Consider the following 18,134-nt stretch of genomic DNA (forward strand, 5'->3'; position numbering starts at 1 on the left):
CCTTGAAAGCAGGAAGTGGAGAAAGGCAAACTCTATAGAGTTGTGCACATATACTGCAATTCCACAGAAGCACAAAAAGAAACAAGAATGTGAAATGCTCCCAATTCTTTAAACTTTAATGTTAATTTTATTCCTTAAAAGCAAGCTCCTAGACCTTATACTCATGCCTGCCAATAAATGTTTGTAACTGTGTACAAAACTGCCTGTTAAATCTCAGAAGTTAGCCCTGTATGCTTTTTGGCGAGCGGTCAAGATGGACCTCTCGTTTTCCCTCCTCCTGCAATGCTCACTTGTGCTGCTGCTTTGCTAAGCTGATCATTGTTGCTTTTGCAGATTTTTAAATTTTAATTGTGATGTTTTTCTAACCCACCCGGGACCATTTGGTGAAGGGCGGTCTATAGCGCCAATAGAATTAAATGTGTGTTTTCCCAACCCGAGAGAGACGTTGACAGGCAGAGGCAGAAGCGGGGGGGGGGGGGGGGGACATGCGACATACTGGGCAGCCTCTTGTGCAACACCAAGCTCCTCCTCTCTCTGCGCGGCGTCTCGTCAATCTGCAGGTCCTCCTCAGAGTCCATATCGGGGGCTTCAGCATCCGATGGGCTGCGGGGAACTTGTGCCAGTGCCCCTTTATGGCTCCGGCTGCGTTCAGAGGCCTTGATTTTCCTGCTAGGAGAAAACATTACGACTGGTCGGGAACGTGCCTTTCATGGCCCCGATCCAACAGCTGCTGTACACGGCTCGGTAATGTTTTGGGTGCCCCATACCATTTTCTCTGTACAAATATCTGTAAATCAAGAAAATCTGCCTTTGCAGTTAATTGGTGGCTCAGCCATAATGGAGGAGCCATGTAGGAGGGGAAAGAACACTGGGTTGTATCCAATGTTAGCTGTGTCCATCGTTATCAATGGTCTACCCTGAGTCAAATTTAGCTGGATACAACCCCATTCTAATTTCCCATCCCAGTGTCACCACTCCTTGGGGGATGGAAAATGCTGATTTGGAAAAGAATCACATCATTTCTGCCACCAAAAGTTGGAAGACCTAAGTTTAAATTCCCACGGAGCCATTGAGCTCTCTGGGCAGCCTTGAGCCACTCGCAGCCTCCACCTCACAGGGTAAAAATGGTGAAGGAGAAAAAGCAGGTCCGCTACTCTGGGCAACTTGGAGGAAATAATGGGCTAGATTCATCCCTATGAATGGTAGTGTAGTGAGGTGGGACCTGGTCCCCTGCTCTGCCACTGGTCGGCTATTTAAAGAGGGGGCCACATATTATTTTGAAGTGGGCAAGGGCAAAAAAGGGAAGGCAGTGTTGTCTCTGCCCACTGGCTCACTTCCATGTTAGCCAAGGCAAAGGTAAAGATAGCTTTTACTCTCTCTCCTACAGTGGGAACAGCAGCTACAGCAAGGAGGGCTAAATTGTGGCCCTCAAGATGTTGCTGGCCTCCATCTCCCAACAGCGTCAGCCAGAGGAGCAGCGGCAGGGATTGTGGAAGCTGCAGTTCCACAACATAGGGAGACCACCAGGTTCAAACCGCCCCCATCCGCTTAATTCTAAAAACTTGGGCAGAGCTGCTTCCTTGCAGTGTTTTCCATCTCCTCATACCCTGTGTTTTGGCAGTAGGGGCTTGAGGTGTATTAAGTGGGAAAGTCCCACAGCTGCTGCCATAACTCCTTTCGATGCCTTTGCTTCTGCCTCAGCTTGGGAAGTGGTGGGTTGTAGGCCAGGGGTCAGCAAACTTTTACAGCAGGGGGCCGGTCCACTGTCCCTCAGACCTTGTGGGGGGCTGGACTATATTTTTAGGAGGGGGGGAATGAATGAATTCCTATGAACCACAAATAACCCAGAGATGCATCTTAAATCAAAGGGCACATTCTACTCATGTAAAAACACGTTGATTCCCAGACCGTCCGTGGGCCGGACTGAGAAGGTGATTGGGCCGGATCCGGCCCTCGGGCCTTAGTTTGACTACGCATGGTGTAGGCACAGTTCTCAAGATCCAGGGCTATGGAAGGGTGGCAGATTTGGCCCTCTCAAGTTTCTAGTTGACTATCTCTGAGGTAACCCCTAGGCAGCGGTGAAGGTGGCAGGCCAGTGTTGCTGGAACATCACCAGCTCAGCTCTCCATTCTGTCTAGCTTTCCCATCCCACCCGGCCCCTCTTGCACATCATAACGCAGGCACAGAAAAGCGAACCTGGCGCCCCGGCCGTTGGCGACCATCATGGGCAGCTCCTCCTCCGTCAGGTCGGGTTCCCCGTCTGTGTCTTCCAGGCTGGAACTTGGCAGGTCAAACTGGAAAGGAAAAGGTGGGTGGGCTACAGGAGGCCAGAAGGGGGTGACGCTATACGCTAATCAGAAAGCGAGTTCAAAGCTTCAGGAGACTGGTACCCCAAGTCTTTCTTCCCCCTTCCCCCCAATCCATCTGGACTCAAAACTCGCCCACTGCACAGCCCCCTCCGAGTACGCGCAGCACAGTCACAATGGCAGCTCACCTCCTCCTGGCCAGGACTCTCTGCTTTCAGGGCCTGCTGCTTGTATTTGTCCAGTAGCTCCTGCTCCAAGGCTTTGACCGAGGCAACGTACTTCCGGCTGGCCTTCTGCTGGCTCAGCTCCTTGGGGCTCTGGTCTCCCCTTTTGGTGGCTGCACCAGGCTGGGTACCCCTCTGCAATCCAAATGGGCTGCCTGTCTTCCCAATGTTCTGCTGGAATATATCCTGGAAGAGCGTGAGCATCAGAACCCAAAGGAGACATCGCTCCCGCTCCCTCCCCCCCTCCGCCCTTAAGGTAGACCTGATGCTATGAAATGCTGCTGGGCTGGGCCCTGCCTTCTGCTGCGCTTCACAAACCAAGAGGGAGGCATTTGCCAGTCGGAAAAACCTGTCTGGTATCCCCCCAGGACAGAAAGACCAAGCTTGCAAGTCCTCTGTGCATGTGTTTGGGCTGCCAGAATATATGCTTTTCTCTACGGTGTGGTATAAACAGCCAGGCTACAGTCTCTGCCATGGCTGCTCTGAGCACACCGCGAACATGATCCAGCAAGCTGTGGAATTACTGGCCAAAGAGCCAATGGGATGAGCCCCTCTTCCCTCACATGGGTGAAGTGAAAGTTGAACCGGGTCCTTTCTGAGCTCTCACTCTTGGCCACTAAGAGTGAATTTGTCTAATCATCTTTTGAAGCCATCCATGTTGGTGGCCATCCCTTTTTTTATACGATACGATATGATAATCTTTATTGTCATTGTCCCATACAGAACAACGAAATTGAAAAAATCTACATCAGACATTCAAAAACCAACACGCCTGCTATCCTAGCCTGGTTAGCCCCCTAAAAACTCTGATACCCCATAATTAAATACAGTATACTCCCATAGAGACTACCTTACACTGCATTTAAAACCAAAATCGCATTTGAATAGAAACTGTTTCTCAGGCAGCTAGTCCTAGTCTTTATAACCCTGTACCTTCTTCCAGAAGGCAGTAACTGAAAGAGATCATTTCTGGGGTGCGCACTGTCCTGCACTATCTCTGCAGCTTTCTTATGGCACCTGGAAGAGTGCACCCAATTATTCTCTTCACAGTCTTTTCCTATAGCAATTGCATCTGAGATGAAAAGGGCACTCAAGGCTGGACAGAAATGGTGCTACTCTCAAGGCTGCTCCCCATCTCAGAATACAGGCCCCTCAATGCCAGGAGGAAATGGCCCGGCTTCCTTCTCATACTCACTTCCACGAGCCTGATCTCCTTGGCCAGGTCTTTGATGAGCTGCGCTGGGCGCACCGTGCCAGGGATTTCTTCCTCGTGCTCTGCCAGGGCCTGAGGAGGAGATCAGGTTGCTATAAGCTCTGCCCCTCTGTGCCCAACGGAAGTGCCACTGGCAAAGGGGTGTGGCTGGCAGCAAGCACCTCTCCAAAAGGAGTGCGACTTCAGCTCCCAGCAGCCCCAACCAGCATGGCCCAGGGGTCAGGGATGAAGGGAGTTGGGAGTCCAACAACATCTGGAATGCCATAGGATCCCACCCACAACTTTCCTCCCCCTTCAAATGCTTGGGATTTGGGTCTAGACCTTGCAGAGATGGTCAACCTGTGTCCAAGCTGCACCGCTTCAGACTGCAAGCGGAGGCTCAGGACTGAATACTTCTCCATACAAAATAAAAATGGCGTCCACAGAAAGGAAATGCGCCAGGGAGAAGGTTTATAGACTCGCTTTCTCCCTGATGTGCAGGCTGGTGGAGTTTATGAGACGTTTTTGTCTATTCTTGACTGCTGGCAGGGCAGGCAAGCTTTGCTCTGAGTCCATCAGAACCCTGGGCACCAACCCCACACAAAGAGCTGCAGCTCAAGGAAGGCCCTTCTTGCAACACTTTACCTCCTTCTTAGTCCAGGAGCGGAAGGCTGTGTTCAGGGCTTTGGCCCCGTGAACCAAATAAGCAGCCGGGTGTCTGCGATTCTCTCGAAGGCCTGTTGTGGGAGACAGAGCGCATTAGCAGCAGGAGCTCTCATGCCCAGCAGCTTTGTGGGGGGCACGGTGGGGGCACTGCATGGAGGGGAGGACCAAATACCCACCTCGGAAGATATCCAGGAGGTGTTTGCCAACGTACCAGCAGATGGTTTCAAAGTTGGGAAACTTGAAGAGGTCAGCTGTGCTGAGACGCTTTTCAATCTCATAGGCTCTGGGCAGGAGGAAACAAAAAGACCAGTGAGGTTATGTAGGCTCTAAAACCATGGAATTCTGTGCCAGAGGAACTTAAATTTGGTGATCAGAAACACACCCCAAAACGAATTCTGTAAATTAATCTATTTGCACAATTTCAAATCCTTTGTCCTGCTCTGCTGCCAACTGCTTGAAGGCACAATGAGTTTCAAAGGCACCTCAAGACCCAGCCGGGCAACCTCCAGAAGCCTTCCTCAGCAGTTCCACCAGCATTATCAGTGTAACCATAAGGACTAGAAACTGGCACTTTTAAAAACTGAAATTCACCCAGTATCCCATTCTGTGGTCTCACAGAAATCAAGACATGCACACAGCTCTGGATCCAGCCGACACTGAGCATGGGGTGCAGAGTATCATGCTGAGCAGCACATTCTGTTCTGCGATTATGTTTCTCTCCCAGCTCTGATTCCATTTAGGAACATAAAGGAAGCTTTTACACCAAGTTAGATCATTGGTCCATCTGTACAGACTGGCAGAGATTCTCCAGGGTTTCAGATGAGAGTCATTCCCACCCTTATGTGGAGACTGGATCAGGGACCTTCTGCATGCCAAAGGCTCCACCGGTGATCGAGTCTCCTCCCCGCCACTTCCCAAGATGCCTCGCTGCAGACCAGCAAAGCACTCCCAGCCAAACTCACTTGAGCTGCATCTCAATGTTGAGACTGTGTAGGAAGTTTCCCCCAAAGGCCAGGCAGTCAACAGGGGTCAACACAGCATGGATCCAACCTGAAAGTGGAAGGAGGAAGCAGTCACATGGACTAAGTAAGGACTGAGCCTCCCAGAAGGACTCATGGCTTATGAGAGGAAAGGGAAAGGGTGCCCCCAGCCGCTTGCTAGATGCAGCTGGACTTCACCACATTTTGAGCTGCAGCTTATTCTGTGTCAATGCAAGTCACTCACAATGGAAGGAGAGGTGTCCCTGAGTGAGAGAAAAACAAAGGCCCCAGGAGTAGCAGCGGCCACAGAAGTGGCAGGCAGGAGCTGGACCGACTCAATACCTGTGGGTATGAAGAGTGTCTGGCCCTGCCGGACCGGGCAGCGATAACATCGGTCCACCTGGTCCCCAAAAAACAACTCGTTCTGATTGGAAGAGCTGCTCCAGGCTTCAAAGAGGGTCAAGTTGGCAGCAGTGGGACGCACTAGGTAGAAGATCTTTTCTCCCTGCGAGGAACAGATGGTAGTGAAAAGGAGCTGATACGCCACTTCTAATGTTTAGGGGCAAAAGAGCTGTTAAACAGGGCAAAAGCAGATGCTATGAAGCGCAGAGAGGGCTGGGGTAACAGAAGGAAGCATCCTGTTGCACAAGGAGGCATTTAATGTGCAGCAAACAAACAGCATGACTGCTTTCAAGTCTGCAGAGTCCAGCTCCTTGCCTCAACCTCAAGGCAGACTGATTTGGAGTGTCAGAGAACTACACAGAGGACAACCACAATGCTTGTTGTGTTTTTCCCCTTGTGCTTGTATGGAATTGTGACACACACACACCCCCCCCAGCCAGGTCTACTTTCCTGCCATTCAAACAATGTTTATTGGCCTGTAGATGTCAAAAACCCCTCCAATTTCTGACATCCTTTAAAGCACCTGAAATTTACCATTCTTAATCCTCTTTCTTCTCTGAACTCAACATACTCTGTTTCTTCAGCCTCCGTCTATGGGGGCTTCAACCACCTAACAAGAGGCAGTTCTTGCCAGAAAAGAAAATGAAGAAGAGTACCAGCTCCAGAAATGGAGCAGCAGCAGTAAAAACAGCCAGCAGCTTCTGGAGTAAGGATGGAACAGGTGATGTGAAGATCAAACCGGAAGCAAGAAATCGCTCCCTGCTGCTCAGTTTTGCTAGGCCTGGCAGAGACCTCATGATACCCTTCAGGAGCTTCCAAACAAGCCCATATTGCTAAGCAAACTGCCTAGCTTCATTCCTCATTGAACAGAAAGCATAAACACAAGGACAGCAGACTCATCTGACTGTATACCAGTTGCCACCTCAGACTCCAGGCCTGGTGCTCCAGGCTAATTTTTATCCTCCTACTCAGGCAAAAGGGACGCAGGTGGCGCTGTGGGTTAAAGCCTTAGCGCCTAGGACTTGCCGATCGAAAGGTCGGCGGTTCGAATCCCTGCGGTGGGGTGCGCTCCCGCTGCTTGGTCCCAGCGCTTGCCAACCTAGCAGTTCGAAAGCACCTCCGGGTACAAGTAGATAACTAGGGACCGCTTACCAGCGGGAAGGTAAACGGCGTTTCCGTGTGCGGCTCTGGCTCACCAGATGCAGCTTTGTCACGCTGGCCACGTGACCCGGACGTGTCTCCGGACAGCGCTGGCCCCTGGCCTCTTGAGTGAGATGGGCGCACAACCCCAGAGTCTGTCAAGACTGGCCCCGGGCAGGGGTACCTTTACCTTTACTCAGGCAAATGGCTCTTGAACCTTTCACCCCAATATGCCACCTTAGCATGTGCAAAATGGATTTCTTTCAAAACGAAAATATTTGGGGAGAGGGTGGGAAACAGACAACGAAACATTCAACCATTACCCAGAATCTGAAGTGGAAATACACCTGGGAGGTCTGTTGGTTCTGTGGCTCAGCTCTAAGATCACACCCATGCCTTCATATTCTTACCCGCAGCACATGGTACCAGACAGAGGTGCCACCAAAGTCAATGTGGAAGTCCGTGTAGCTGTCTCGCACCCCCATCAGGCAGTACTTCTGCACGTTGGGACGCTCAAACACCGACTCGCCTGGCCACAAGTTCTCTACCCAGGACAATTTGCGCACAATCTTTGGAGTCTCCACCAAATTAGAGAGCCTGAAAAATTGTGAAGGAAGAATAAAGTGACTCATCCATCTTCCAGAGATTTCTCCTGACAGGATTTTAGAATAGTAATCCAGTAGAGAGCTGAGTGGATTTAGACCAGGAACATTGCATTTCAAATCCTTACTCATTCGAGGAGTCACTTGGGCAAGTAACTCTCTTTCTCTGCCTTATTTCTCCATCTGCAAAGACTTCTGTTGCACCCCCACAATAGCAAAGACACTTAGCAAGGAGAGGGATACTACTTCTTAGTAGGGAGGGAAATACTACAGCTTCATGGCAAAAGTGGGGGTTCTCCAGCTCCAGGGTTTCTCTCTGCTGGGTAGGGTGAATACTGGGGGAAATGAAGGACAAGGACCCACAGCTGCTTTCATATCCCCCTTTTCCTTGCCTGGTCTCAGAGAATTCGAGGCTGATGACGTTCAGTACTTTCTCCCGGCGACTGCTGGAGTAGTATCTGACAAAGTCACCCAGGCGCATCTTGAGGTCGGCCTGGCGAGTCACGTCAATCACATCAATCTCCTTGTCAGCTCCTGTTGAAAAAAGAACCGAAAGCCGGGCAGCTCAGATAATGAGACAAGTGTCCGAGAGGCTGCAGTCGCGGGAGATGGCAGCGCACTCCTGTTCTCACCCCTCGCGAGCTTCATGGCTAGTTGGAATCTCTTTGCAGGGTTTCCCCACCAACGTGGCGCAGTGAACTGTCAGAGGTTCAGCACTGCCAACATCTCCACTCCTCTCCTCCAGCACCTTGGCCAGCAACTGCTATCAAAGGGCCAGAAACCCACTCCTCCCCATTACCTGCTGCTTCCACACACATATTTTTTGCCTTTGGGGTGGTATTTGTGGAGTAGGAGGACAAGTAAGTCAGCATAGCCACGCATCCTCCAAGAGGCTGGGAAACCAATAATGGCTCTAGGGGGATAACCAACCCACGTGGCTAAAGATAAGACTTCTTCTCCCTATTTATTCTCATCGAACACAACCACGGAAGAAAGGACGAATAAGATTATTCCCACAGACTACCATATTTTTCGCCCTATAAGACGCACCTGACCATAAGACACACCTAGTTTTAGAGGAGACGCTGCGTAGATTCAGATTCAGCTTTCCTTCTCTGCACAGCACCTCTCCAGCGAAGCGAAGTCAGAACAGCAAGAGGGATCGCTGCTTTCGCTGCGCAGAGATCCCTCTTGCTGTTCTGGCTTCAGCGATAGCTGTGCAGCCTGCATTTGCTCCATAAGACGCACACACATTTCCCCTTACTTTTTAGGAGGGAAAAGGTGCGTCTTATAGAGCGAAAAAATACGGTATTTTTCTCTCCATGCAATCATACGCAAAATGCAATTGCAAGTAACCACACCGCCTCTGCGATGAAAGGACAACATTACACCAAGCTGTGTGACTTGCTGGCTCCCTTTCCTGACTGCAATGAATGAAGCACCAACACATAGGTCTCCTTTGGCCACTCTGCCGGCAACGCTCCCCTGCTACTCACCCACATAATGCTCCACATCCCGCACGGTGAAGGAAGGCGGAGGAAGGGTCATGCCCAGCCCATCCTTCTTCAGGACAAGGATGGGGACGCTGAAGCTGTTCTCCTCCAGAAACTCCACTGTTAGCTGGGTCCCGCTTGGCTTTAGGATAACCTCGTCCGCACTGGGGAAGCAGCAGAGGTGAAGGGGAGAGAAGTCAAGCCAAGAACAACAAGCCAATCCCAAGTTTCTACCCCTTAGGTAACATATTGCTGGAAGCCACCCAGAGTGGCAGGGGAAACCCAGCCAGGTGGGCAGGGTATAAATAATAATTTATTTATATTTTATTATTATTATTATTATTATTATTATTATTATTATTATTGGTGCATCTGTCACAGAACAATGAGAGTCCACCACAGACTCAGCTGATTGCCATAGCCTTCTATGTTATATGACTTGGTTTGCTATTTGCTGTGGTGGGAGGAGGCTCCCCCCCCCCCCACCGCAGCTGCAGCCTAGAAGACTCTCTTTGGAGACGCTCTGTGCAGCAGGGGGGTGGGGCAGGACCAAGGGTGTGAGCAGCTGCAGGGAGATTCCCCAAAGAGTCAGAAGGAAAGTCAGAAAACAATAAATAGCAGACCAGTTCATAAAACAAAGAAACAGCCTGCTATCAAGACTGTATCAGACTGTTAACAAGCTGCTCGCTGGACCTGCTGTGCCACAACTTTCTAAAATAATAGTCCAACAAACTACTGGACTTCAGCCCATTGGAATGCATCTCTGCTTCATGATTAATGGATCCAAAATACCATCAGAAAAATGAACCCCAACCTTGAGGCAACAAATCATTCATACATTCTTCTTCCATATCATTTTTACTAAATCACCTTGGGGGGAAATCATCTCAGGGCTCAGCTGCCCATTGAGTAAGAAATCAGGATCACATGGAATGGTGGAAAAGCGTGAAGCACAATATCTTTGATTGAAGAGTAGGTGGTGGAGACCATCTTACAGGCAGCACTCAAGAGGCACAGAGGCCACTCTGGGCTCACCAAGTTCAGCCAATCTATGGAGTGGCTCTGTAGTCATGCACGTGAACTGCGTGAGGTGGACAATTGACCACTTGCTGTATTTTAAGTACACCACCACCACCAAGCCCCTTTAGCAGCTGAGTCACTAATAGAGGACTTTGAACCTGGTCACCTTTACTCAGGATAACATAGGTCAGGCATAGGCAAACTCCAGCCCTCCAGATGTTTGAGACTACAATTCCCATCATCCCCAGCTAACAGGACCAGTGGTCAGGGATGATGGGAATTGTAGTCCCAAACATCTGGAGGGCCGGAGTTTGCCTATGCCTGACATAGGCGCTGACTTACCCTTTAACCACAGTTACAGTGGAAATGAAAACATTTGCTCTAAGCAGAGGCAGAGGGAAATGAACGTGAGATCCCACAGTGATGAAATCCTCATTTTAACTATGGCTAAAGGAGTCCTGATGTTAAAAGAGCCCTGATGTTACAGCTGTACCATTCATCCCATCCTGCACAAAGTTGCTGGGAAACAAAGCCCCAGACAGAGAGCTTCTGCCCAAGCAGGCAGGTTTGGAATAAAAAGGGCTTGTCCACAGTGCATTCTTGGCCTTCTGGAACAAAGGCTTCCCTCTACCTGAATACCAGCTACCCTGTAACATGGATTTTGGAAAGTCTTCCTTCTTTCCTCTTGGGTCACCCCAAATCACCAAGCATGTGCCCACCTAGGGAACGTCCTGCTGCGAAGTTCCTTGATGAACAGACTGCTTCCGGTCTTCACCGCCTTGCCAACCTCTTTGACCGCACATGAGTCGGGCTGTTTTTGGGTCCCCCGGCGCCGCTTCACTGTCAGGGGGAGGGGAAAGCAAGATAGTAAAAGGGGGGGGGAGAGAAAAAGACATAAGCAGAGGAAGGTGACAAAGATATTGAAGGAGCTAAGAGAATACTCCTGATGAGGAGGTTACAAACAAACAAAACACACACACACACCTGTAGTCAAGGGCCTACACATGAGTAGGTCTGTGCTAAACAAAGAAGGGCCATAGTAGAGTGTTAGAAAGTATATCAGGTTTGGCAAACACCACCCTGCGGAAACCTCCAGCTAAAGGCGTCATCCTAAGACCCTAAATTGTGGGTCAGCTATTGGGCTAGACCAGGGACAGTCCATTTTTCAACACTGTATCTTTCTTTAATACATGAGAGAACTTGCAAAACGTAAGTTTCTAAAAACTCTGCACTGCTGCTGGAACTCGCCTTATCCCCAAAATGATTAAACATGGAGATATGTCAACATCAGCAGGGATGATACACCACAATGTTCTAAAGCACAGGAGAAGCACTGAATGAGATATTGGACAAAATTCAGTTTCCTACAACTCTCAGCCTTCATTCAAAAACAAACAAACAAAAAATCCACCCAAATTTCCACTCCTGGTGCTTGCAAAAGAGTGGCTTGAAAGTGTGTGGGCAATACCTGCTGAAATTACAGAAGCCAGAAGAGTAGGTGAATAAACTTTCCAGAGGATTGGACTGAGGTCCTTACCTCTCTTCTAAACTAGCAAATACTGTACATTGCTTTAAAAAATAAACTCTGTAAAATAGTGGGAAAATGCAAACAGTTTATGCAAATCTGCATAAACTGGAATGATGCAAAACAGTCAAAACGCAAACAGACTGTGCCAATTGAGATGAACAGTACACATCTGCATAACTTGTAAGGGTTGCAGAACCAGCTTGCCTCACTAAAGAATTTTTATGTACTCAGTTCTGAAAAATTAAGTCCTGACTATTAGACAGGGATGCAGGTGGCGCTGTGGGTAAAACCCCAGTGCCTAGGACTTGCCGATCGTATGGTCGGGGGTTCGAATCCCCGCGGCGGGGTGAGCTCCCGTCTTTCGGTCCCAGCTCCTGCCCACCTAGCAGTTCGAAAGCACCCCTAAGTGCAAGTAGATAAATAGGTACCGCTTTATAGTGGGAAGGTAAACGGCGTTTCCGTGTGCTGCGCTGGTGCTGGCTCGCCAGAGCAGCTTCGTCACGCTGGCCACGTGACCCGGAAGTGTCTCCGGACAGCGCTGGCTCCCGGCCTCTTAAGTGAGATGAGCGCACAACCCTAGAGTCGGACATGACTGGTCCATACGGGCAGGGGTACCTTTACCTTTATTAGTCAAAAAGCACTGGATTGAATACTGGATAACTGAAAACAGCAAAGCTGCAAGGGAGGCAGGAAATTTGGGACAGGAGTCCCTGAGGCACTGTGCAAAGCCACAAATGCTTTCCCCGATCTCTGTTCTTGCATCCTTTAGCAGACACACTGTGTTTTTATATTACAAAATTTCTCTCTAGAACCACAAGGAGTAGCACTTTTAAAAAAAGAGAAGCTCTCATTCATAGGGATTTGATCAATACACCAGATTTTGTGATTTGTGATGAGACAGCATCCATGCAGGAATTAGTATACAATTATATCCTATTAAGTCTTCATCCCACTGAAAAATCACAGCAGGACCATAACTTACTGACAGATGGTCCATGAAGAAGTTGGCAGTTAGGGCAGTGATACAAGTCAATGTCGGCTGCTGCATCCTCTTCTACTCCAACACAGCTTGAAGAGAGAAAGTCAGTCACATATCTCTTCAAAAGACAGACAACAACTACTATAACAGGTATGGGAAGACTGTGGCCTCCAGCTATCATCCCTGACAACTGGCCATACTGGCTGAGGCTGATGGAGCTGGAGTCCAACCACAATTGGAAGTCACAGGTTCTCCACTTGCTCCAAAAGAAGCAATATCCCCTAAATATACAACCATCCTGTACAAGCCCAGAGACAGTTTCTTCTAACTCTGAAACACAGGAACTGTACCCTAAGTCAGACTGCCTAGTTTGTATAATCAATGTCTCCAGTTCAAGGGCATGAAGGGGAATGGGACAGTCAACTGCCAGAAACCTCAAAGATACATAGGACACTTCACTTGGCTATACAGGTCCTTTCCAGTTTAAGGCAACCCTTTCTATTCTAAACCAGCATGTCCTGAGGACCTGATGGAATTGCAGCCAAATACTCCTGAAAAGATAAACACCCCATGTTCCAACATCCACACTCTTTGTTTAAGAAGTTGCACCTAGTTTCTCATTTTTAAATCAACTGTCTGTCAGTTCCACCCTGCAACCTGGTAGTGAAGGCATCTTCACCTATTAATGTCCTAGAAGGGAGTGTGAGAAATAGCTGTGTGAGAGGCTCTGCATGCAGTTGCTACCAGTTGAAAAAAGCGCTGGCTAAATGAAGGAACAATCTGAAATTTAATCCAGATACAACTGTTGGTGATGGGTGTCTGACAGTTTGGCAAAAAACAGAGTACTCTACCATCAACCCTATGAGAGGAATTCCAGGAGGGAAAGGAGGCAGGTGAAGTTCACCTCAGGACATGCCCCAGATGGGCCACCCCTGGATGAACTACCAACAACCATCATGTAGAAAAGACCTTAACGTGTTTTTGATATGTTACTATTTTTATTTTATTTTTAAAATATGTACTTGAAGGCCACCTTGGTAGGATCTGTATCCTGAATGGTGGGATATAAACAACTGCAATAAGAATAAAATAAATAAATCTGGCACAATAGAAAGCAGTTCTATGCTCACATCTTCCATGAAACATGACTGCACCACATGCAAGTGCAAAAAGAAGCTGTGTGGGGTTGAAACAGCACAATAGAAAAGAGGATTACAGCTTCTTAAATTTTTGCTGCACTTCCATAACTTCAGATCCTGCACTTCTATAACTTCAGATCCCTTAATAGCCAGTATGGTCTGATTTAAGCACATTGCTTACCTGTTTGGGAGAACAGCTAATTTATTTTAAGCCTCCGCACCAACTGACACTGTAATAGCTTAGGGCATGGATGGGGGACAGGGAACTCCTACCATTCCTGGCCACCAGCCACACTTCCTGGGGCTGATGACACCTGAAGAGCTAGTTTCCCCATCCATGACTTAAGGCATGTCAACTGTTTGGCAGGTATAAACAAGAAGTCCGCTGGTCAACTCCTGTTTCTATGGATGAATGTCACGGTCCCCCAATCGATTTCTGGCAACCACCCAGAAGCTTCCATGCACAAAGACAGATCAACCCTAAACACCAGATGATGAGGACAAGCAACAGAGGAAGACCCTTCCTGCCTTCAAGAGGTCTCAGACTGGCCACTTTTAGGAATCAAGCTTTAAATCTTGGCCTGATCCAGCAAAGCGATTCTTAGAGCGACTAGCCCTTTGAGAATTACTGGCATTCTACCCATACTCCTCATGAGGGCCCCCGATTAAAGGCAGCACCTCCAAGAGCAGACATACCCTGGATTTAAAGAAACAGGGGCTTTGGAGCCGCTACCTCCAAATGTCAGTTCCCACCCAGTGCCGCCTTCTTCTCACCTGCCGTGGAACCAGTCCTGGCAAACGTCGCACTCGATCATGAAGCGGGTGACATCGTAGGGCAGGCGGCAGAGACAATACACAGGGACAGAGGCCATGGCGGAACCAAGTTCAAGCGAAGGAAGACCCTCCAGGAACCCAACGACGTCCAAGCGTCCGCTATGGCAAGTTGAAGGACGTGGTCATGCTGAGGTCTGCAGGAGTCTTGCCAGTCTTGCCCCGGCTGAGTGGGGGCTAAATTATTTCATCCCCCTCACCCGCTCCAACTCCCCAAGCACCAACTTCCTTGCAAAACGTGCTTGCTGGATCCTTGCGATGTCCGTGGCCTCCTCTTCCTCCCCCCAAACAGTCTCTTGAACCCCAAAGTTTCGACCTGAAGTTTCATGGGCTGATTCTGATCATCCGAAGCCCTCCAAGGAAGCCTCCCCAAGTTTGCACCCACTTCCCCCCTACTGGGGGGGAGACCCCCCCTCGCCTTCTTGGGATAAACTTCCCAGGTTTATTTTTTCGGAGGGCAGGATCCCTCTTGCATCTGCTGCAGCCCCAAACTTGCCCGCTGCCTCAGTTTCTCCCCACAGGAGATTCCCAGCTGACAAAGGCGCTGAGGGACATCGCGCTCACCGGGGCGACCTTCGGGTCCAGCTCCTCTCGCGCCTCTCTGGGTCAGCCCCCCCCCCAAAAAAATACCCCCCACTTCCCAGCCAGGCTCCCCTCGACTCCCGGGAGGAGTCTTGTCCGGAGGGGCTTCCCTCGTCGCGGCCAGAGACGCCTCGCCCGAGGCCCGCAGCGGAGGCGAAGCACCGCGGACTCGCACGCCCCGTCCCGGGCTTCTTCCTCCCTTCCGGGCAGGAGCGCCTAACTCCACGGCGGGGATCGAGGCCTTCTCGCGCCCAAGCGGCTGCGCTGCTTCTCGGCGACTCTAGAGGCCTCGGCCAGGCCCAGGATCCTGCTCTTGCTCCGGCTCCTCAATAAAGTTTATTCAAAACCACGGCGGGGGGGGGGGGAGGGAGGGAGAGACTCGAGGAGGCGCCGGCGGCCATCTTAGAGGAGGCGCAGCGCGGGACGCTTGGGAAGCCATCTTGGGAAGGGACGGAAGAGAGGCCTGCGTCGTAGAGATACGAAGGTGTAGAGCTGCCGTTCCACATCTGAAAGGCGGGATAGACGCCATTCCCGCCCCTCGCGAGAGGAGCAAAACACCGCAGATCCCCGTTCGGCAATTTAGCGCGGCCGCGCCGGGGAACTGCGGAACTCCCTGCCTCATGAGATCCAGCGCGCGCTTTTGCTCTGCTTTTCTCGGCGCCTGCTAAGAAGCTCATTGCTTAAGCAAACCTACCCAGATGCTTAGAAAGTCGAGGCAATGCGAATCTGTTTCAGTATTTTGACTTTCGTGCTTGCTTGCCGAGCTTCGTTGCAGGGGTTCTTGACGTGGGTTTTGTTGCATCTTTATTTCAGATCATGTGACTTGTGTGGAAATTATTCAGTTTGGTGGTGGATTCTTTTAAAGGCTTTTATAGTAATAACAACAACAACAACACTGGTCAACAACAAATTTGTTGTCTGCGTTTTTTCAGTTGATTTAGGATGAATCTGATGCGCTGAATCCATAAATCACATTGGTTTTGCTCAGTCGGGTCAAGTTTTTGAGCTATGGCCACATGTCTTTTTTTTACGTTTTTGTTCACATGTACGCTTGTGTGGAGCATTTTAGAAGAAGTTGGTGGGGGTAAAATGCCATGTCGAATAATTGTTTTGATTGGAAATGATTATTTTAATTACAAGAAGTATTCAGGTCCGATAGTTCTGGGTGATTATGTCGAAAAGGGATCAGTTTGAAGTCATAAAACCTCGAAATCTTCCATAAATCTGTGCGCTGTTGATGTGACTGGGATCAACAGAAAGAACCAGAGCAGCCTCAAGTATCCTGATCTTCAATCAGCAAGTCGTCCTGTAGCTCATTGTGATGAAATTCCAGTGCCTATCTTCAGAGAACTTCCTGACATTAGTGACGAAGATGCCTCCAGTGTTGAAGGACATGAAGAAGTGGTTCTTGAAGATGATGCTCCACATCCATTTTCCCAAAAGAAGTTGAATGATCTAGTTCGTGACCTCAGCTTGTCAAAGGACTCTGCCGAACTGTTGGCATCCAGATTGAAGGAAAAAAACCTCCTCTCTGAAAGTGCTCGCATCAGCTTCTTCCGCAACAGGCATCAAGAGTACCTCCATTTTTTCTCGGAAGAGAAGGACTTGGTGTACTTTGCAGATATTGCACAGCTTCTGTAGCTCATTGTGATGAAATTCCAGTGCCTATCTTCAGAGAACTTCCTGACATTAGTGACGAAGATGCCTCCAGTGTTGAAGGACATGAAGAAGTGGTTCTTGAAGATGATGCTCCACATCCATTTTCCCAAAAGGAGTTGAATGATCTAGTTCGTGACCTCAGCTTGTCAAAGGACTCTGCCGAACTGTTGGCATCCAGATTGAAGGAAAAAAACCTCCTCTCTGAAAGTGCTTGCATCAGCTTCTTCCGCAACAGGCATCAAGAGTACCTCCATTTTTTCTCGGAAGAGAAGGACTTGGTGTACTTTGCAGATATTGCACAGCTTCTGCTCAAGCTTGGAGTGCCACAGTACGAACCCAAAGACTGGAGACTGTTCATTGACAGCAGCAAGCGATCACTGAAATGTGTTCTGCTACACAACGGCAACCAGTTTGCCTCTATACCCCTGGCTCACTCAAGTACACTGAAGGAGAACTATGAAGCGGTGAAGTATGTGCTGGAGAAAATTGGTTATGATCAGCATAAGTGGTTTATTTGTGTTGACGGTGTTGATGGTGAACTTTTTGTTGGGACAACAGTCTGGCTTCACCAAGTACCCATGTTTTCTGTGCATGTGGGATAGTAGGGACCGTGCTCAGCATTACACGAAGAAGGACTGGCCTGTGCGGGAGGAATTGGTGCCTTGCAAAGAAAGGAACGTCATCAACGACCCTCTGGGGACAGAGACAGAATACTCTTCCCACCGCTGCACATCAAGCTCGGCTTAATGAAGCAGTTCACCAAGGCTCTGGACAAGGATGGTGACTGCTTCACTTACTTGTGCCAGGCTTTTCCAGGATTGACCATGGAGAAGTTGAAAGCTGGCATCTTTGACGGACCTCAGATCCGTCAGCTCATCAGAGATCCAGAGTTCGGAAACTCAATGAACGAAGTGGAACTGGAAGCATGGAAGGCATTTGTTCTGGTAGTGAAGAACTTTCTTGGCAACAATAAGGCCAGAAACTAGCAGAACTTGTCAACAACATGCTGACTGCTTTCAGAAACCTGGGCTGCAACATGAGCGTCAAGATGCACTACCTATTTTCACATATGGACCAGTTTCCTGAGAACCTGGGTTCAATGAGTGACGAGCAGGGGGAGAGATTCCATCAGGACATGAAAGAGATGGAGACCAGGTATCAGGGTCGCTGGGACGCAGTCATGATGGCTGACTACTGTTGGACTCTGAAGAGAGACCTCCCTGCCGCTGAGCATTCCAGGAGTTCCAAGAAACGGAAGTTCAAGCCCTGAAGTTTGAAAAATGGTGAAGCAACATGCAATTTACGTGTACTTACCTTTATCAATGCCCACCATTCAGTTTACAGTAAACCTGACCTGATGGAGAGAAATGGATGCCATTTCCTGATTCAGC

The 18,134-nt window shown here is 49.3% G+C and overlaps 1 protein-coding gene across 2 annotated transcripts in view; it reads right to left on the reverse strand.

The window, feature by feature from the left end:
* PHF8 (PHD finger protein 8) overlaps positions 1-15,571 on the reverse strand; it is a 31,760-nt gene extending 16,189 nt beyond the window's left edge. Inside the window, exons 1-14 of one of the 2 annotated variants that reach the window (XM_083718588.1) lie at positions 14,446-15,571; positions 12,536-12,621; positions 10,745-10,865; positions 9,009-9,169; positions 7,905-8,046; positions 7,321-7,507; positions 5,711-5,873; positions 5,351-5,438; positions 4,565-4,671; positions 4,368-4,459; positions 3,726-3,815; positions 2,495-2,716; positions 2,197-2,294; positions 497-666 (exon numbers count right to left, since the gene is read on the reverse strand). In XM_083718588.1, the coding sequence (XP_083574714.1) occupies positions 497-666; positions 2,197-2,294; positions 2,495-2,716; positions 3,726-3,815; positions 4,368-4,459; positions 4,565-4,671; positions 5,351-5,438; positions 5,711-5,873; positions 7,321-7,507; positions 7,905-8,046; positions 9,009-9,169; positions 10,745-10,865; positions 12,536-12,621; positions 14,446-14,543 (1,825 nt within the window). In that variant the 5' untranslated portion in view covers positions 14,544-15,571. Of the gene's footprint in view, positions 1-496; positions 670-2,196; positions 2,295-2,494; positions 2,717-3,725; positions 3,816-4,367; positions 4,460-4,564; positions 4,672-5,350; positions 5,439-5,710; positions 5,874-7,320; positions 7,508-7,904; positions 8,047-9,008; positions 9,170-10,744; positions 10,866-12,535; positions 12,622-14,445 lie in introns of both variants that reach the window. The other variant, XM_083718587.1, reaches the window with a different exon arrangement.
* Between the last annotated feature and the right edge of the window lie 2,563 nt (positions 15,572-18,134).

The sequence above is a fragment of the Podarcis gaigeae genome, assembly GCF_964106915.1.
Source record: "Podarcis gaigeae genome assembly, chromosome: 17".
Taxonomy (NCBI): Eukaryota; Metazoa; Chordata; class Lepidosauria; order Squamata; family Lacertidae; genus Podarcis; species Podarcis gaigeae.